The 17697-nt window shown below is 54.5% G+C and overlaps 1 protein-coding gene across 1 annotated transcript in view; it reads left to right on the top strand.

The window, feature by feature from the left end:
• KCNN3 (potassium calcium-activated channel subfamily N member 3) overlaps positions 1 to 17697 on the top strand; it is a 125026-nt gene that overhangs the window by 88292 nt on the left and 19037 nt on the right. Inside the window, exon 6 of the mRNA XM_078617114.1 lies at positions 6428 to 6555. Coding sequence (XP_078473240.1) covers positions 6428 to 6555 — 128 coding nt within the window. The remainder of the gene's footprint in view (positions 1 to 6427; positions 6556 to 17697) is intronic.

Below are 17697 nucleotides of genomic sequence, written 5' to 3'. Positions count from 1 at the left end.
CCCTTGCAGCGACGTTGACGTCACCGCCCCGGGGTTGCTCATTCGAGGTCGAGTCGACCTAGGGGAGGCCCATGACTGGTGGTGGCCGCGAGCGGGGATCGAACTCGGGTGGCCGGCTTCGCAGCGCCGCTGCATCTGACCGCTCCCCGGAACTCACGCCCAGGGAAGCCAAAACATTCGGAGGCCAGAATTTTTTTTGTTATAATATATTTGCCGGTCTCGCACGACGTGACTCATGTCAGGAAAGCGATATTGATTGCGTATGAATTGATAGTCCGTGATACATATATAAATATATAATGTTGTGTCGTGGAGGGAGGGAGGGGGAGGCTGGGTGCCGCAGTGGCGCGGTGGTTTCCATCGGAGCGACGGGGACCCCGACTGCGATCCAGAAGACGCGATGTCGCCTCCGGTCTGCCGGCGGCGGACGCGACGAGAGGAGTCGTTGGGGCGGCGTTTCTTCGATTCACCACCCTCGGCAGTGTGGGCGCCACGGTGGCTAGGAGATGTTAACTACCTTGCCTGGTATGCAGGAGGTCGTGGGTTCGATCCCGACCCTGACGATGCCTGCTGCATATTTGTAGTTTGCGTCTCTCTCTCATCATCATCATCATCATCACGGTGGCTAGGAGATGTTGACTACCTCGCCTGGTATGCAGGAGGTCGTGGGTTCGATCCCGACCCTGACGATGCCTGCTGCATATTTGGAGTTTGCGTCTCTCTCTCATCATCATCATCATCACGGTGGCAAGGAGATGTTAACTATCTCGCCTGGTATGCAGGATGTCGTGGGTTCGATCCCGACCCTGATGATGCCTGCTGTATATTTGGAGTTTGCGTCTCTCTCTCTCATCATCATCATCATCATCACGGTGGCTATGAGATGTTAACTATCTCGCCTGGTATGCAGGAGGTCGTGGGTTCGATCCCGACCCTGACGATGCCTGCTCTATATTTGGAGTTTGCGTGTCTCTCTCCCTGTGGACGCGTGGATTTTTCTCCGGGTCCTCCGGGTTTTCCCTCCACATTTAGAATCGACATCACGCGTTGAGGGTATTTGGCGACTGCCGTAAATGTCCACGTGGTGATGAGAAGCCCACTTGGCTGAGCTGTTACCATTTGAGGCCAGGTCGCTTCTGATAAAGAGCTGTATAGCTCAGCGGGCCTTACCTGGTAATATAAAAAAAATATATAGTTTAGTTTCATGGTTTTTAAATAGCGGTGGGGTCAAATCTGGGTCTTCCTGCACATTATGCAAGGCGTAATGTGCGAACAGCGTTTGCCCCAACAGTCTGTTGAGGCTACACGGGGGATCTTTGTCTTTATGTGAGTGTGTGTGTGTAATTACGCGTTTCCTTTCGCGTGCGTAGTTCGGCGACCTGACCACTGTTGCAGACGAGACGCTCCTTCTCAAGACGAACAACAACAACAACAATAATAGCAAAATAATAAAAAATCAACAACAAAATTCGATTCCCTAAATCAGTGGCACTTAATTTTTACTGCAGCCTTGCACCCCTTGGGTTCTCAATTGTGAAAATAGTTTATGTTACTAAATGCATGTATCTAAACTTCTAATCAAGTTTAAATACATAGATTTGATAGAACAAAGTAGTTGTACTTACGTGTCCGTGCTTAATTTGTGTTTCCGACGATTTACCTTCGAACAAAAATGTGTCCGTGTCTCGCCACACCCCGGAAAGGGCATTTCGCACCCCCCCCCCCCAAGGGGTGGCGTGCACGCCCCCCAAGGGGTGGCGTGCACCCCCAGCTCAAGAAGCCCTCGAGCCTGCACCTGAGCAGTCGTTTAGCGCAGCGGCCCCAAACATTCTTGGCACCAGGGACCGGTTTCGTGGAAGACAATCTTTTCAAAGAAGTTCTCCAGCGACATTTGTTATTTACTCATTGTGGCTACTGGGGGTTAGAGCTTGTGGGCTCACCAACACTGTGACTGAGACAAGCGCGCGGTGCGGGAAAGAGGCACGGACGGAAGTGGTCAATAATAAAACAATGGGGGCGGGGGGCCACGCGCGGACTCCCCGCTCTCACCTCCTGCTGCTGTGCGGCCCGGTTCCTAACAGGCCATGGACGGTACCGGTCCGCGGCCCGGGGGTTGGGGACCCCTGGTGTAGCCAACAGAAGTGGCGCTGAGGGGTCTACGATGCCCCGTGTGGCTTCTCGTCGCCCTGCGGACAGTCCCAGCGGCATTTCCGAGCCACGGCGGCAGGGCTTGGATGTGGCTCGGCAACTCGAGCCGTGGCTCAACTCCACATTGTTGAGTCAACATCGCCCGCTTAGAGAGAATTTGTCTGCTGCTATAAATGTCCACGTGAAGCCCGCCCCGTCGAGCTATCGTCTGTGGTGGCCAGGCTGCTTCTGAAAAAGAGCGACACAGCTCAGTGGGCGTTACCTCGTGTGATACCAACAGTACTGATAAAGATACACTCACACGCCGTCTGCTTCACGAGCACTTGACGTTGAAGATCGCGTGACGCCCTCGGCAAGGAGTAGGCCATCGTGTGCCGGCGTAAGGCGCCAATGTGACGAATAAAACTGTTAAACTCAACTAATTAAACACATTTTTTTTATTTTACCAGGTAAGGCCCCACTGAGTTATGTAGCTCTTTTTCAGAAGCGACCTCGCTATCACAAATGATAGCTCAACTAAGTCGCTTGTCATCATCGCTATCACAAATGATAGCTCAACAAAGTCGCTTGTCATCATCACGTGGACATGTCAAGCAGCCAAATGCTCTAAACGCGTGATGTTGATTCTAAATATGGAGGGGAAAACTAGAGGACCCGGAGAAAAATCCACGCGACCACGGGGAGAGAGAGATACACGCAAACTCCAAATATACAGCAGCAGGCGTCAAGGTCGGGATCGAACCCACGACCTCCTGTGTACCAGGCGAGGTAATTAACATCTCCTCGCCACCGTGCTGAACCAGGGTCCTCAAACCGCCGTGGCCGAAGCCGTTCAATCTCCTCGTCCCTTAATTGCACCTGCACCTAACAACATTGTGGGGGGTTTTTTATTCTTCTTCTGGAGCCTCTTGCGTGCTCTCATTATTGCACACTTTTATTGAACTTGCCCTTGTCGTCTGTTTACATGATTCCACGTCTTTGACGCTTAGCGTCTTCGCATCGTTGACACCTGTTGAGCTGACATGTTCTACACAGCCTCGTCCACCGCGTGACATTTCAAGATTTTCACTTCGACAAAAAACAACCGGTCCGGGTCCCGCTGTCCTGGGTCTGTTCACGTTTTTTACTTAATTGTTTTAATAATTAATTGTCATGTTACATTTTAATGATTAGTTTTACTAATTCGTTTTACTAATACATTTTATAAATTAATTGTAATAATTAGGTGTAATAATTAATTCAAATAAAAATTTGAATATTTAATTTTGAGAATTCGTTTTAATAATTGATTGCAATATTGTATTTAAATAAATAATTGTAATAATGTGTTTAATAATCAACCTTCAAATTTAGTTAAAATAATACCTTTCAAATAATAATGTTTAATCATTATTAATCCTCACATTCTACTCCCCCCCCTTTTTTTTAAATCACCAATAACCACACAGCCACGAGAGCGAACGTCTCGTCCAATCAGAGCGCCTGTTGCTTGGCGGCCTTCGACCAATGCGAAGCACGCTTACAACGCCCGCCGTCATGGCGCCGCAGCAGCCCTACTTTCCCCTCTTAGCGCGACTCCAACATCTTCAATAACAATTATGACAATTACGACTCCTGCTATCGCGGAAATAATTACCTAGTTATCATCTTGACAAGTAGCACCACCGTTCGCTCTGTCACGCCCGTCCCGGCTCCCTGAGCGAAATATTGCTATGCTCGAGTTGAGCGATTTTACTTTTAAATGCCACAAACATTATTTCGATTGACACAATGCCCTCGTGATCATAGCTGCCAACCCACGTGGGTTACCCCGTGTTCTTAAGTCAGGGAGATTGAGTTTTCAGGTCCATACGGCATACAGGCGTTTCAATACGGGCACAAATAAATACAAATGTTTGTCTATTTGTGTTTCTCCCTCGTGATGGGACTTTGTACGATGAACATTGAGATGTATAAGGGTGACCAATAAGGTTTGAATTGGTCTGTAAAACGGTAGGCACTGATATGGGGTTAACAGGTATGCACTGTACACTACACACTAATATATATTCCTATACCCTACTATGCAATACTATACACTTATACACTGCACTATACACTACACTATCATACCTCTTAACCCATATATGGTTTACTCCGTATTCTTGTACAGGGGAATTCAATTTTCATGTCCATACGGCGTACAGCCGTTTCAATACGGGCACAAATAAATAAAAATGTTTGTCTATTTGTGTTTCTCCCTGGCTATGGGACTTTGTAGAATGAACATTGAGATTTATAAGGGCACGGGGTGACCAATACGGTCTGAGTTGGTCTGTAATAAAGTGGGTACTGATTAAAGGTTGACAGGTATGCACTTATGATTGTTGATATAAGTGCTTTAAATTAAAGTGCTACATCTGTGCACTTTGAATACTGTGTAGCAATATGCCCCGTTGGAAATACGCTCGCATTGTTATACCACTGCAGTCTACATGTCTCTTGCCGTCTCTTGTACGGTACTTTATGATCCCAAAGGCGACAGTTAAACGCGTTATACGTATCGTACTTTTCTAAATGTCATCTCACTACTTGGCAATCTGGGTGATCGTTATTCTAATTTTAATAGCCGTCATTCGTGCTGCGTGCTATCAACCTGTCATTACGTAGACGTAGAGCAATGCGCTTGGTTGAATGTTTTGTACGGTCAATGGTTGACATTGGCAAGCCATCATTGTCATCTCTGCAGGGTCATGAAAATCGGTATCACTTTGTGCGAAGTCGTCGGTGGTTGTTAAAGATTGTCCCTGCCATGTGAATGTGGAATTTCCACCGGTGGAGATGACCGCCACACAATACCCGTAGACCTTGTGTCAATCCACTGCTGGATGAGGGTCTCCCCACGCCCTGCCGGTTTGTGGAGACCGTTTGACCATACTTCACCCCGGCCGGTCAGTACGGGCAGCATAGATGTACAATACAACTGGCTATAACCACAACATACTCTTAGTTCTTTCGGTAAAGTCACGTAGGTAAAAATGTTTTTTTAAAATTAATAAAAATAAGAACTAAGAGTATGAATCCTTGCAGTCACGAAAGCTTCAAATCTAGAAACATAACCAGAACAGGGCTATGACAACCTGTTTGTGCATGGTAGGCACCCATCCAGGCACTATCCAAGCTCAGATCTGCTTGGCTTTCGAGTTCTGACCAGATTGGGGTGCATGTCAAGTCCGGGTGATGTGTTCATAGGCATCGAGGGTTATAGTGATGCTGTTCTTAACAGTTAACATCTCGCGATGGCGAGGTGTTAACTACCTCGCCGTGTATACAGGAAGTTGTGGGTTCGATGCTGACCCTCACGTCTGTATATTTGGAGTTTGCATGTTCTCCCTGTGGTCGTGTGGGTTGTTCTCCGGGTCCTCTGGTTTCCCCCTCCACATTTAGAATCAACGTGCATTTAGAGTATTTGTCTGCTATTAATTTCCACGTGATAAGCCACTTCGTTGAGTTGCCAGGCCGCTTATGAAAAAGCGATATGGCTCAGTGGGCCTTACCTGGTAAAATAAAAAAAATAGTTTCGGTGAATTTTTCACTTGGGACACTGTCGAATGCTGCTGCTTTTGGCTGGCTCCGAGTTGGGATAATTATCGGCAGAGGTGGGACAAAGTCATTGTTATGCAAGTCCAAGTCGAGTCGCAAGTCATCAAATTCATGACTCGAGTCTGACTCGAGTCCAAGTCACATGACTCGAGTCCACACCTCTGATTATCGGCGTAAGGCACCACCACTAAAGTGCAAGGTACTGCTACCGCCTTTCAAACTATGCAAAGCGCTCCGGGCCAAGGCACTCTACGGATATAACATTGGTTGCAGAGCTTCGCAGTTCGACTCCAGCTGGTCCCCTGGTTGACACTGGTGGGGCGTCACGGTGGCGAGATGTTAACCACCTCGCTTGGTATACAGGAGGTCGTGGGTTCAAACCCGACCCTCACGCCTGCATTTTTTGAGTTTGCATGAAGTAGAAAATACATTCCACTCAAGCCAGAGTCGAGTCGCGACTGAGACCCATAGGGGCCCTGCGCATGCAACTCTCTGTTTCTCTCTGTCTCTCTGTCTCTCACTCTCTGTCTCTCTGTCTCTCTGTCTCTCACTCTCTGTCTCTCTGTCTCTCGCTCTCTGTCTCTCTGTCTCTCACTCTCTGTCTCTCTGTGTCTCTGTCTCTCACTCCGTCTCTCTCTGTTCACGGGCCTGGAGCCGACTACCGATCGCCGTGCTTCTCTTCCCTCTCGTCCCGCAGATCAAGAACGCGGCGGCCAACGTGCTGCGCGAGACGTGGCTCATCTACAAGCACACGAAGCTCGTGAAGAAGATCGACCACTCGCGCGTGCGCAAGCACCAGCGCAAGTTCCTGCAGGCAATCCACCAGTACGTCAGTGGGGGGAGGGGTGGGGGGGGGGGTCTTGGAGGAGGGGGGGGAGGGTGCCGCTCGGCCCGTTTGCCCGCAGATCCACGGCGTAATTGCGGGGCTGCGCCTGGAGTTGTCCCACTGAACTTGGCATTACGCACAGCAGCGGTCATGGCACCACCCCCACTACTGCTGGTAGAAGGATGCTCGTTTCGCTGGCCAGGTGCTGAGTCGACTTGTGCTGCACAGGGGCAGCTGCCACTGGGGAGGTCCCTAGGTGAGACCACATAACAGTCATTGCCCACTCCTGGCAGAAACTGATGTGGCCGCTCGCAGGCTCGGTGCTGAATTGACTTGTGCTGCAGTGACAACTGCCAGCGGGGGGTCCCCTAGGCTTTGGCAGATGAATGTCCGCTCACAGGCCAGATGCCGAGGCATGCCGCGCTGCACAGGGACAGCTGCCACCCGGCGTGTTGGCACGGGGTGGCGATGTAGTAACAAGTCGCCTGCCGCGTGTGTGTGTCACCCTCTCCAAGACGCGCCGGTGTAGAGCCGGGCGGCTCTGTCCTCAACCAAATCCTTCCCCGTGACTCAAGGTCACTCGCCGCTACTTGACATCACCTCTGTTTGGTGTTGCTAAGTTAGGAGGTCGTGGGTTCGATCCCGACCCTGACGCCTGCTGCTGTATATTTGGAGTTTGCGTGTCTCTCTCTCTCGCCGTGGTGGTCGCGTGGATTTTTCTCCGGGTCCTCCTTCGGTTTTTCCCCCTCCACATTTAGAATCAACATCACATGCGTTTACAGTATTTTGCTGATGCTTTACATTTCCACGGAATGATAAGGAACTTGGTTGAGCATAGGATGTTTTTTTTTTCGCGGTTGCCCTGCTGTGCGGCTCTTTGTCGACGCGCTTTCGGGTCGTACCCGTGCGTTCGGCACAATGTCTGACGTTTCTCTCTACGTGCTGGCAGTGGGCGTGTGCGCTTGGTAAGGGTGTTGTTGATAGCTCGTGAAGGATGCTCCTAGTCAATTGGAGGCAGTCGTCCTCCAACAACAACGGAGGGCAGAGGAGCAACGCTCACACCAACGAGCGGAGCACTGGGCGGCTAAAATACAGCAAGTTGGCACTATAGGAGTCGCAGCTGGTGCATGTGCCGGTCATCTCAGTCAGTCGACCTGTAGTGGTGGTGCGGACGCGCGCCCGCAGTGAGAGATCACGGGGCGGCGCGGGGTGCGTGGTTGGGCACGCGATGTAGGCGTGGTGTTGACACGCGCGCCGGGAGTGAGAGATTACGGGGCGGTGCGGGGTGCGTGGTTGTGCGCGCTGACACAAGGTGGGAAAGAGGATCGTGGGCAGCGCGCAGTGATTGGTCAACTGGGGTGGGTGCTCTCAGCGACGTCCGCATGAAGGACTATAAAGGGGGACGCGCGGGAGCACTCGGGAAGTTGTTAACCAGTCGAAGACCGAAGATGGAGTTCAGAGGTAGGCCCTGAGACCCCTAGTCCCGCTGTCCTTGTGAGGGCCGGGGCCCTGTGTGGCTCGGAGGCGAGACTGTGGGACCCGTGGTCTGACGTCCCTGTGGACCGAGACTGTGGGACCCAGAGTCGAGACGGACACCCTGGCTGGGTGTGTTCCGAGAGGCTACGGGGCGTAAGAGCCCGTGTGGGTGTAGCCGGGGGAACCCCGTGGGTTAAGGCTGGAGTTAGCCACCCGTGTAATATACGTTGGTGTTAATAAAAGAGTGTGCTACCCGTAAGGTCGTCTCCCGCCAAGTTCCTACATTACAACTGGCGTCAGAAGTAAACCTGTCTTCAAAAGGATGGATACTAGGAAGACTACCCGTACCCACGAGCGAGATCGGGAAGACGACGGCGTACCGGAGCCACAAACCTCGGAAGGAGAGGACGAGGAGTTGCCGCCGATGCAGCACTTCGCGGCGATGGCCGACGCTCCGCTCGCCTCCGACACCGGCCTACAGGATGCACACTCCCGCCTGGCGGAGTTGCTGCTCGCCGCCGCTTCAATTTTGGCGGAAATCACCGTTTCAGCAGGCGGGAGGACGACTACGAGGTTGGAGGAGGGAGCGCGGCCGGAGGGATCCCGCCAGAATGCGCTTCACGCCAAAAGTTTTGAAATTGGCGCCATTTTTGAGGGTCCACCATCGGTTGGCGGGAAGCGTGGACACCACGTGGTCAGAGACCTCCACTCTGCACAGCCCGCGTCATCGGCGCGCGCCAGAGCTCTCCACCATGCGCCTGCCGACGGAGCCGACATTTTCGTCAACCACAGCGGCGCACGGGAAAAGCATTCCTCGGAGGACGACGACCAGGTCTTCCAGCAACGACTGCCCGCGCTGACGGCGTTCATGGCAGACCGGGGCGACTGGGGGGCCTTCCAACGAAGGTTCCTCGCACATCAAGAAATGTCGGGGTGGTCCGACACCACTGCCCTACGCGCGCTGCCAGCGACGCTCGACGACGACGCGCTTGCGGCCTTCACATCCGCCCCAAGGTCGTCCCGCTCAACGCTCCAGGCCGCGCTACATCTAATGGCTAAGGTGTTCGGACCGCCCTCGACCTGTCGCCACCAGTTCTACGAACGGCGCAAGATGGTTGGAGAAACTATGCTCGCCTATCGCACGGCGCTGCTCGCCCTGGCGGACGCTGCTTTTCCCCGCATGGACAAGGAGGGGAAGGACGCCATGGTGACAGAGCAGCTGCTGGCGTTGGCTCACGACCTGGGAGTCCCCATCAATACGGCGGACGAAATGGACATCTGCTCCTTGGGGATTGCTACAAGTATTCACGCACACGAGGTCCTCAAGCGCAAGCGGATGGTCGTCTGTGCATCGGCGGTGATCGCGGCACCTGCCGCCACGGTCGCCGAGCCTCAGACTGCTACGGCTCGGGAGGAGGCCTTCACCGTGTCGAGACCGGGGGAGTGGAGAGCGGGAGGTCGTTCGCCCACACGTTCGTCCCGCAAGCTGGAGCAAGCGAAACTCACGACGTCCCTCGTCATGTGTTACAACTGCGGCCTTCGGGGTCACGTCGCGTCCGGGTGCCGGGCTCCGCGTCAGCGCGCCACGGGACCACGTCCGGACGACGACCAAGGCCCCAAGTCGTCCCAGCTAACCCCGGCAAGTCGCGGCACCCCACACGCTCGGTCCACATACACGGCACACTCGGGTCGCCGCTTCGCGGTGGGGGGACCGCGTATGGGTACCGGGGATTCGGTTCGGCGAGGGGGGTTCGTACACGGCCCGAAAGCAGTCGAATGGTCCGAATTGGCCCACAGGATAGTGGCTGCGTCGGCCGGGTCGTCCGTGGTAACGGGTTTTATTGACGGGGTTGAGGTCCGGGTGCTGGTGGATACGGGTGCGTCAGCCACTATCATTTCGGACCTTATTTATAACATCCTTCCCGTCCAATGTCGACCCCTTTTGCCGGTGGACGTACCATTTTACGCGGCGAACGGGGGATCCTTGGGAATCATCGGACAGATTCGGGCGACTATTTGTATTGGCGATATCAAATTGGCGGGTCCTATTTTTGTATCATCATCTCTGGCAGTTCCTTGTTTACTGGGTACGGACTTTCTGGCTAAAATGCCCATTAAAATTCTCATCAATCAGGCCTGCATTGAGCTTCCATCGGGACGGCGGGTTGCATTTTTGACGAGTCCTACAAAAATACGCACGGTTTGTGCGACGGTTCAGGCGCTGGCAACTCAGACTGTACGGGTACCCCCGGGATCGCAAATGTTGGTACCCCTTCGATTGAGAAAACCCCTCGGGGTGGATGCGGCGGGACAGGGTGTTCTGTTGGGGCCGTCAAACAGAGCTGTTGGGGGCCTCGACTTAGCGGTAGCTCAGACCATGGTGCGGGCGGGACAGTGAGCCGTTCGTTATGGTTCTGAATACGGGGTCGCGGCCAGCCGTAATTACACAGGGCACGGTGCTGGCTCACGCGGCGCTGCTACCCGTCGATGAACAGCTCGTTGCACACGCAGATTCGCGCCTCGATACGCATCCTCCATTTGAGGAGGGGACAGAGTGGTTGGACTCGTTGTGTGCTGGGTCTAGTAACTTGTCTAGTGTGCAGTTGGGAGCGTTGAAGGGCTTGCTACTCGAATTCGCTGACGTGTTTAGCAGACACAAGTACGATATTGGCTGCACAGACCTGTTGCGCCACTACATAGCGACGGGTGACGCGGCCCCTATTCGGCAGAATCCCTTCCGGCTCAGCCCAGCCGAGAAGGAGCATGTGCAGTCGGCTGTTAATGACATGTTGGCGGCCGACATCATTTCGCCCTCTTCCAGTCCGTGGGGTGCTCCCATCGTCCTTGTTAAAAAACAGGTCGGGTCCTTGCGGTTCTGTGTGGATTTCCGCCGCCTAAACAAAATCTCAATGGCCGACGCGTATCCACTCCCCAGGATGGATGAGTCGCTGGATGCCTTGGCGGGAGCACAGTTTTTTTCTACGCTTGACCTGCTTTCGGGATTTTGGCAATTGCCCCTCGATGACGAATCGAAACCAAAGACCGCTTTCCGGACACCAGGAGGCCTATTTGAATTCAATCGATTGCCCATGGGCTTACATTCCGCTCCCACCACGTTCCAGAGGCTCATGGAATTGGTTTTGTCTGGACTCAAATGGGACACCTGTTTGATTTACCTCGATGATATCATCGTTTTCAGCCGGACTTTCGAGGAGCACCTCCAGCGACTGAGAGCGGTGTTCCCCAGGATGCGTTCCGCTAAATTAAAATTTAAACCGGCGAAATGTTACCTGCTTCGGGAATCGGTCAGGTACTTGGGGCATATCGTTGGCCGTTCAGGGATCTCTACAGACCCTGCTAAGACGCACTGCGTCAGCTCATGGCCAACGCCAACCTCAGTCACTGAAGTCCGCAGCTTCATAGGATTCGCCTCCTACTACCGCCGTTTTATCGAACATTTTGCCACCATTGCCAGGCCCCTGCACGCTTTGACGGCTAAAGGAGTAAGGTTTCACTGGGGGCCGGAAGAGGAGGCTGCGTTCTGCTCCCTTCGAGACGCCTTGGTGCGGGCTCCCCCCTTGTGTTACCCCGATTTCACGCAACCGTTCCTGCTTGACACGGATGCCAGTAACACGGGTATCGGGGGAGTGCTCTCACAGGTGATCGGGGGGGGTCGAACGGGTGGTCGCCTACGGTAGCAGAGTTTTATCACCTGCGGAACAACGCTACTGTGTAACACGTCGTGAATTGCTAGCGATCGTTTTTTTTATACAGCAATTCAGGCCGTATCTCTACGGCCGTCATTTTACTGTTCGTACGGACCATGCGGCTCTCCAATACGCTATGCGGGTGGCGTAACCCTCCGGCCAATTGTCCCGATGGCTGGAGGTCCTCCAAGACTACCAATTCATGACGATTTACCGTAAGGGATTGCGGCACTCGAATGCGGATGCCTTGTCGCGATTGCCGCCCCGCTCGGAATGCGCATGTCTTCTGGGATCGGCGCGGTGTAAACCCCCTGTCGCCGTCCCCCGCGGAAGTTTTGCTCGCCGCCACTGACGCTCCGGGGGTCGACGCGCCCGCCGCTCCCACGGGGAGGGACTCGTTACTAGCGTTGCCTCTTATCGAGTGGGGCCGTCTCCAAATGGCCGACAGCTCCCTACTTACGCTGCGTCGGACGGCTGACGCTCCCGGGGTGGGGGAGACGCGGGTCGGTTCCTGGGTGGTCAGACAGGGCCTCCTGATGAAGTGGGACAACATGTCTCGGCGTCATGCGCTCGTTGTGCCATTTGCTATGCGGGGTAGGGTCGTTCTGGCTGCTCACGAACGACTCATGCATTTGGGATTTCACAAAACGCTCGCCCTAATCCAACGGGACTATTATTGGCCGGGTATGGGCAACGACGTGGCAAACATCCTTAAGGGATGTGTGGGGTGCGCCCAAAGGAAACCGCCACCAATAGCGGCTAATCCACCGCTACAATCCATTCAGGTTTCGCGCACGAACGAACTGGTTGCGCTCGACATCTTGGGGCCCTTTCCCGCTACACCTAGGGGTAATAAGTACCTGCTGGTTGGCGTAGAATACTTCACCCGATGGCCCATGGCATGGCCACTCGCCAACCAGTCGGCTGCGGCAGTGGCGGACGCCTTTGTCCAGGGCTATGTTTTGGACAAAGGCGCCCCCGAACGCTTGCTGACGGACCAAGGGAAGAATTTTTCGAGCGTTTTGTTGCGCGAGGTGTGCGACCTGTTGGGTACAAAGAAAGTGCGTACCTCCCCGTACCACCCGCAGACTGATGGAATGGTTGAACGTCTGAACAGGACGATTACTTCTATGCTGTGCCAACAGGTCTGCAACGATCAGGTTGATTGGGACTTACAGGTACCTGGGGTACTCGCGGCCTGTCGAATGGCCCCTCATGCGGCGACGGGGTTTTCCCCATTTTTTCTCATGTATGGGCGGGAGGCCGATCCGGCCATGGATGTCCAACTGGGGATTTCTCAGCCACGTGCGAAATCTAAATTGGCCGACCACATCAAATTTAATATCGCCAAACTGGCTGAAGCGCGAGAGGCTGCGAGGTTGAATTCGAGGTCTCGCCAGATCGCTGCACTGTCCACATGCACCGTTGGCTACGTCCCCTAAATTGTTGAGACCATGGAGGGGACCGGTGGAAATCGTGCGTGTTGCACGACCCCAGAGTATCCAGATTAAATGGGAAAAACGCCGTTGGTACGTACACCCCTCCCGGCTGAAACCCTTCGCGGCACCGCATGGCCTCCCTTTGTGCCGTAACGACCGAGCGTGTGATGTGGCCGTCGACTCGGGGAGGGATGTGTCGCAGGCTGATCCTCACGTGTTTCCACCTGACCCACTCCCAGGTGTCTCGGACCTGACGGCTGTTGACCGTCGGGAACCGGAACCCCGCGGCACGCGCGGATCTCCGATGCCTACCCCGTGCCTTCCTGGACTGCCGGCACCACCGGACGGTCAACCGTGTCTGGTGCCGTACGACGCACCGGCCAGGCGGACTCGTGCTAAGACACAACACTTTTCATGAAAAAAAAAAAAAAACCGAGCTCGCCGCCGCGTTCCCCTTCTGCCCGGTGTAATGTCCCGTTCAAGGGGCGCTCGGTAATGAAGGGACGCTGCACGAGTCATTTTTTTGCATACACATTTATTGTTGTCGCTCGCCGCGTTGTACATATTGTTCTTGTTGTGTTGTGTTGTTGTTGCTTGTGTTACGGGGCACACACGGGGGGGGGGGTAATAAGATTTTTTTATAGCAGCCTGGTCGGCTGCGAGCTATGTGGTAGGGGGTGATGTAGTGGTGGTGCGGACGCGCGCCCGCAGTGAGAGATCACGGGGCGGCGCGGGGTGCGTGGTTGGGCACGCGATGTAGGCGTGGTGTTGACGCGCGCGCCGAGAGTGAGAGATTACGGGGCGGCGCGGGGTGCGTGGTTGTGCGCGCTGACATAAGGTGGGAAAGAGGATCGTGGGCAGCGCGCAGTGATTGGTCAACTGGGGTGGGTGCTCTCAGCGACGTCCGCATGAAGGACTATAAAGGGGGACGCGCGGGAGCACTCGGGGAGTTGTTAACCAGTCGAAGACCGAAGACGGAGTTCAGAGGTAGGCCCTGAGACCCCTAGTCCCGCTGTCCTTGTGAGGGCCGGGGCCTTGTGTGGCTCGGAGGCGAGACTGTGGGACCCGTGGTCTGACGTCCATGTGGACCGAGACTGTGGGACCCAGAGTCGAGACGGACACCCCGGCTGGGTGTGTTCCGAGAGGCTACGGGGCGTAAGAGCCCGTGTGGGTGTAGCCGGGGGAACCCCGTGGGTTAAGGCTGGAGTTAGCCACCCGTGTAATATAAGTTGGTGTTAATAAAAGAGTGTGCTACCCGTAAGGTCGTCTCCCGCCAAGTTCCTACATTACAGACCCATGCCACCTGCTGGGTCTGTCCCATGACCTCCTGCCAGCAGCGAGACTTTGACATCACCAGGGCACTGGCGCCTTGGTGATGTCACCGTTACTTCGTGGCAAATGGCGAGTATCCGTATTGGTTGATAGCGGCTGTGGTGGTGATGGTGGTGGCTTTAATCGGCCTGGGGTTGGCGGTATTAGTGGTAGCGATATTTTTTGGCGGTGTTGTCGGTGGTGGTGACGAAAGAGAGTGGTGCTCGTGGTAATGATGGTGATAGTGGTGGTGATTATGATGGTCATGGTGGTAGCGATGATCATGATTGTGGTGATAGACGTATTGGTGGTGGTCATCGTGGGGGATATTGGGATCTGCCAATAGCCCCTCCCCGTCCACCCCCCTTCCCCATGCCAACCCTAACACCGCAAGAGTTTCCGTGGTGAAACAAATCGTCAGCTTAACCTCATGGCCCATAGGGGCAGTCCTGTTGGCGAGCAGCACCCATGAAGGCCGGCACGGCTCACGAAGGAGTTGCGTGGCCAGCACCACGCCAAGCTGCCTTTGTCTCTCCACTGCTGATGTGTTTACACACTGCACCATGGTACGCATTTAAGGCTGAGTCGACCTGGGTGGCTCACATATTCACAGCAATAATAATATAACTACGCCTTGCCACTGAGTGGCAGTGACATCACCACGGTACTTGTGCCAGGCTAGGTGCACGTCGAGGCCATCGCATGAAGTGGTGAAAGCTCGCTGATGGCAGGTCACGTGATAGACGCAGGTGTTGTGGGTTGGCTCGCTGACAAAGACAGAAACAAAGATCCCCCGTATAGCCTTCACAGACTGTAAGAGCAAGTGCTACAAGCAAGCTCCTATGAAGGGTGGGCAGCACCGCGCCCAGCCGCCTTTGTCTCCCCCGTGCTGATATTTACACATCACTCCGGGTACTCATGTGAGGCTGAGTCGACCTAGGGGAGGCCCAGGCTCAGATAATAGTCACTGGTGTTGGCCGTGAGCGGGAATCGAACTCGGGTCACCGGCTTCGTAGCGCAGCACGATAAACCACGCACACACGCACACACGCACACACACACACACGCACACACGCACACACGCACACACGCACACACACATGCACACACACGCACACATGCACACACGCACACACGCACACACGCACACACACACACACGCACACACACATGCACACACACGCACACATGCACACACGCACACACGCACACACACACACACGCACACACGCACACACGCACACACACACGCACACACACATGCACACACACGCACACATGCACACACGCACACACGCACACACGCACACATGCACACATGCAAACACACACACATGCGCACATGCACACACGCACATACACACACACACACGTGGGTTCTTCTCTCCCTTGCCGCTCCTCTTGCCGGAGGTCGCGACCCCACCCCTCACCTTTCCTACACCCCCCCCCACCCCCCCACCTTGGGCGCCACTCATCTCAGCTTGGATTTCTCGGCGTCGCGCTGCTGCTGAGATCCACGTTACCTGATTTGCATGCGGATGGGGCTCCTGATTTGCACAAGAATAGAGGAGGAATGGGGGAGCAGTGGAGGGAGCAAATGGGGGGGGGGGGAGCAATGGTGGGGGGGAGGCATGTGGGGGAGGAAATGGGGGGGAGCAATGGGGGGGGCAATGGGGGGGGCAATGGGGGTGAGCAATGGGGGGGGGTGGCAATGGGGGGGGGGGGGTGGCAATGGGGGGGAGCAATGGGGGGGGGTGGCAATGGTGGGGGGGGAGGCATGGGGGGGAGCAATGGGGGGGGGGGGCAATGGGGGGGGGCAATGGGGGGGGTAGGCATGGGAGGGGCAATGGGGGGGAGCAATGGGGGGGGGGGGCAATGGGGGGGGGGGTGCAAGGGGGGGGGGGCACTGTCACGATAACCACCCCTCTACCAACCCCTCAACGACTCCCGCCTGTTCTCCTTCCTGTGGCCATGAACCACGCCACCACCACTTTCAATAACGACCCCACTCCATCTCAACCACTGTCATCTCAGGTACATTGTTAATAATTGTCGCGAAGCGCCTTGCAACCAGGCTCTGCTACGTAAATCTACGTACGACAAGATGTATAAGATGAGATCTGAGATGAGATGCACAACAGCGAGGGAGCGTGCGTGGTGATGCCTTGGCCCAGTGGCAGCGCCCTCGTGTTGGCAGACGGTCACGGGGTTCGAATCCACCGGCGTGGTGCAGAGGCTAGGAGATGTTGACTACCTCGCCTGGTACACAGGAGGTCGTGGGTTCGATCCCGACCCTGACACCTGCTGCGGTATATTTTGAGTTTGCGTCTCTCTCTCACCATCATCACGGCGGCTAGGAGATGTTAACTACCTCACCTGGTCTATAGGAGGTCGCGGGTTCGATCCCGACCCTGGCGCCTGCTGCTGTATATTTTGAGTTTGCGTCTCTCTCTCACCATCATCACGGCGGCTAGGAGATGTAAACTACCTCGCCTGGTATACAGGAGGTCGTGGGTTCAATCCCGACCCTGACACCTGCTGCTGTATATTTGGAATTTGCGGTGTATTTCTCTCTCTCATCGTCATCACGGTGGCTAGGAGATGTTAACTACCTCGCGTGGTCTATAGGAGGTCGTGGGTTCGATCCTGACCCTGGCGCCTGCTGTATATTTGGAGTTTTAATCAACGATTTTTGGGTTTAGATCGCGTTATTTATAAATGTGATCTAAACCCAAAAATCGTTGATTATGAACAATATTGGTCGCGAAAGCCTACGTGTTAAACTATTTGGAGTTTGCGGTGTCTCTTTCCCCGTGGTCGCGTGGATTTTTCTCCGGATCCTCCGTTAATTCCCTCCACATTTAGAAGCAACATCTCCCTTTTGGAGAGTGTTTGGCTACTGCTATCAATGTCTGCGTGATGATGAGAAGCCCACACCTCGCTGAGCTATCATGTGTAATGGCCAGGTCGCTTCTGAAGAAGAGCTGTACAGCTCAGTGGGCCTTACCTCGTCAAGTAAAAATAGTTGAGAGTTAAAAAACAAAGTTTATTCTTGTTGCTGTGTGATAACAACAGTACTGATAAAGATACCGCTACACGCCATCTGCTCCACGAGCACTTGACGTTTAAGATCCCGTGACGCCCTCGGCAAGGAGCAGGCCGTCGTGTGCCGGCGTAAGGCCGAAATGTCACAAATGAAACTGAACTA

Source organism: Lampetra planeri, chromosome 53 (genome assembly GCF_965212315.1).
Source record: "Lampetra planeri chromosome 53, kcLamPlan1.2.h2, whole genome shotgun sequence".
NCBI classification, from domain to species: domain Eukaryota; kingdom Metazoa; phylum Chordata; class Hyperoartia; order Petromyzontiformes; family Petromyzontidae; genus Lampetra; species Lampetra planeri.
The sequence above is the reverse complement of the archived record's forward strand: the minus strand, read 5'-3'. Positions and strand labels throughout refer to the sequence as shown.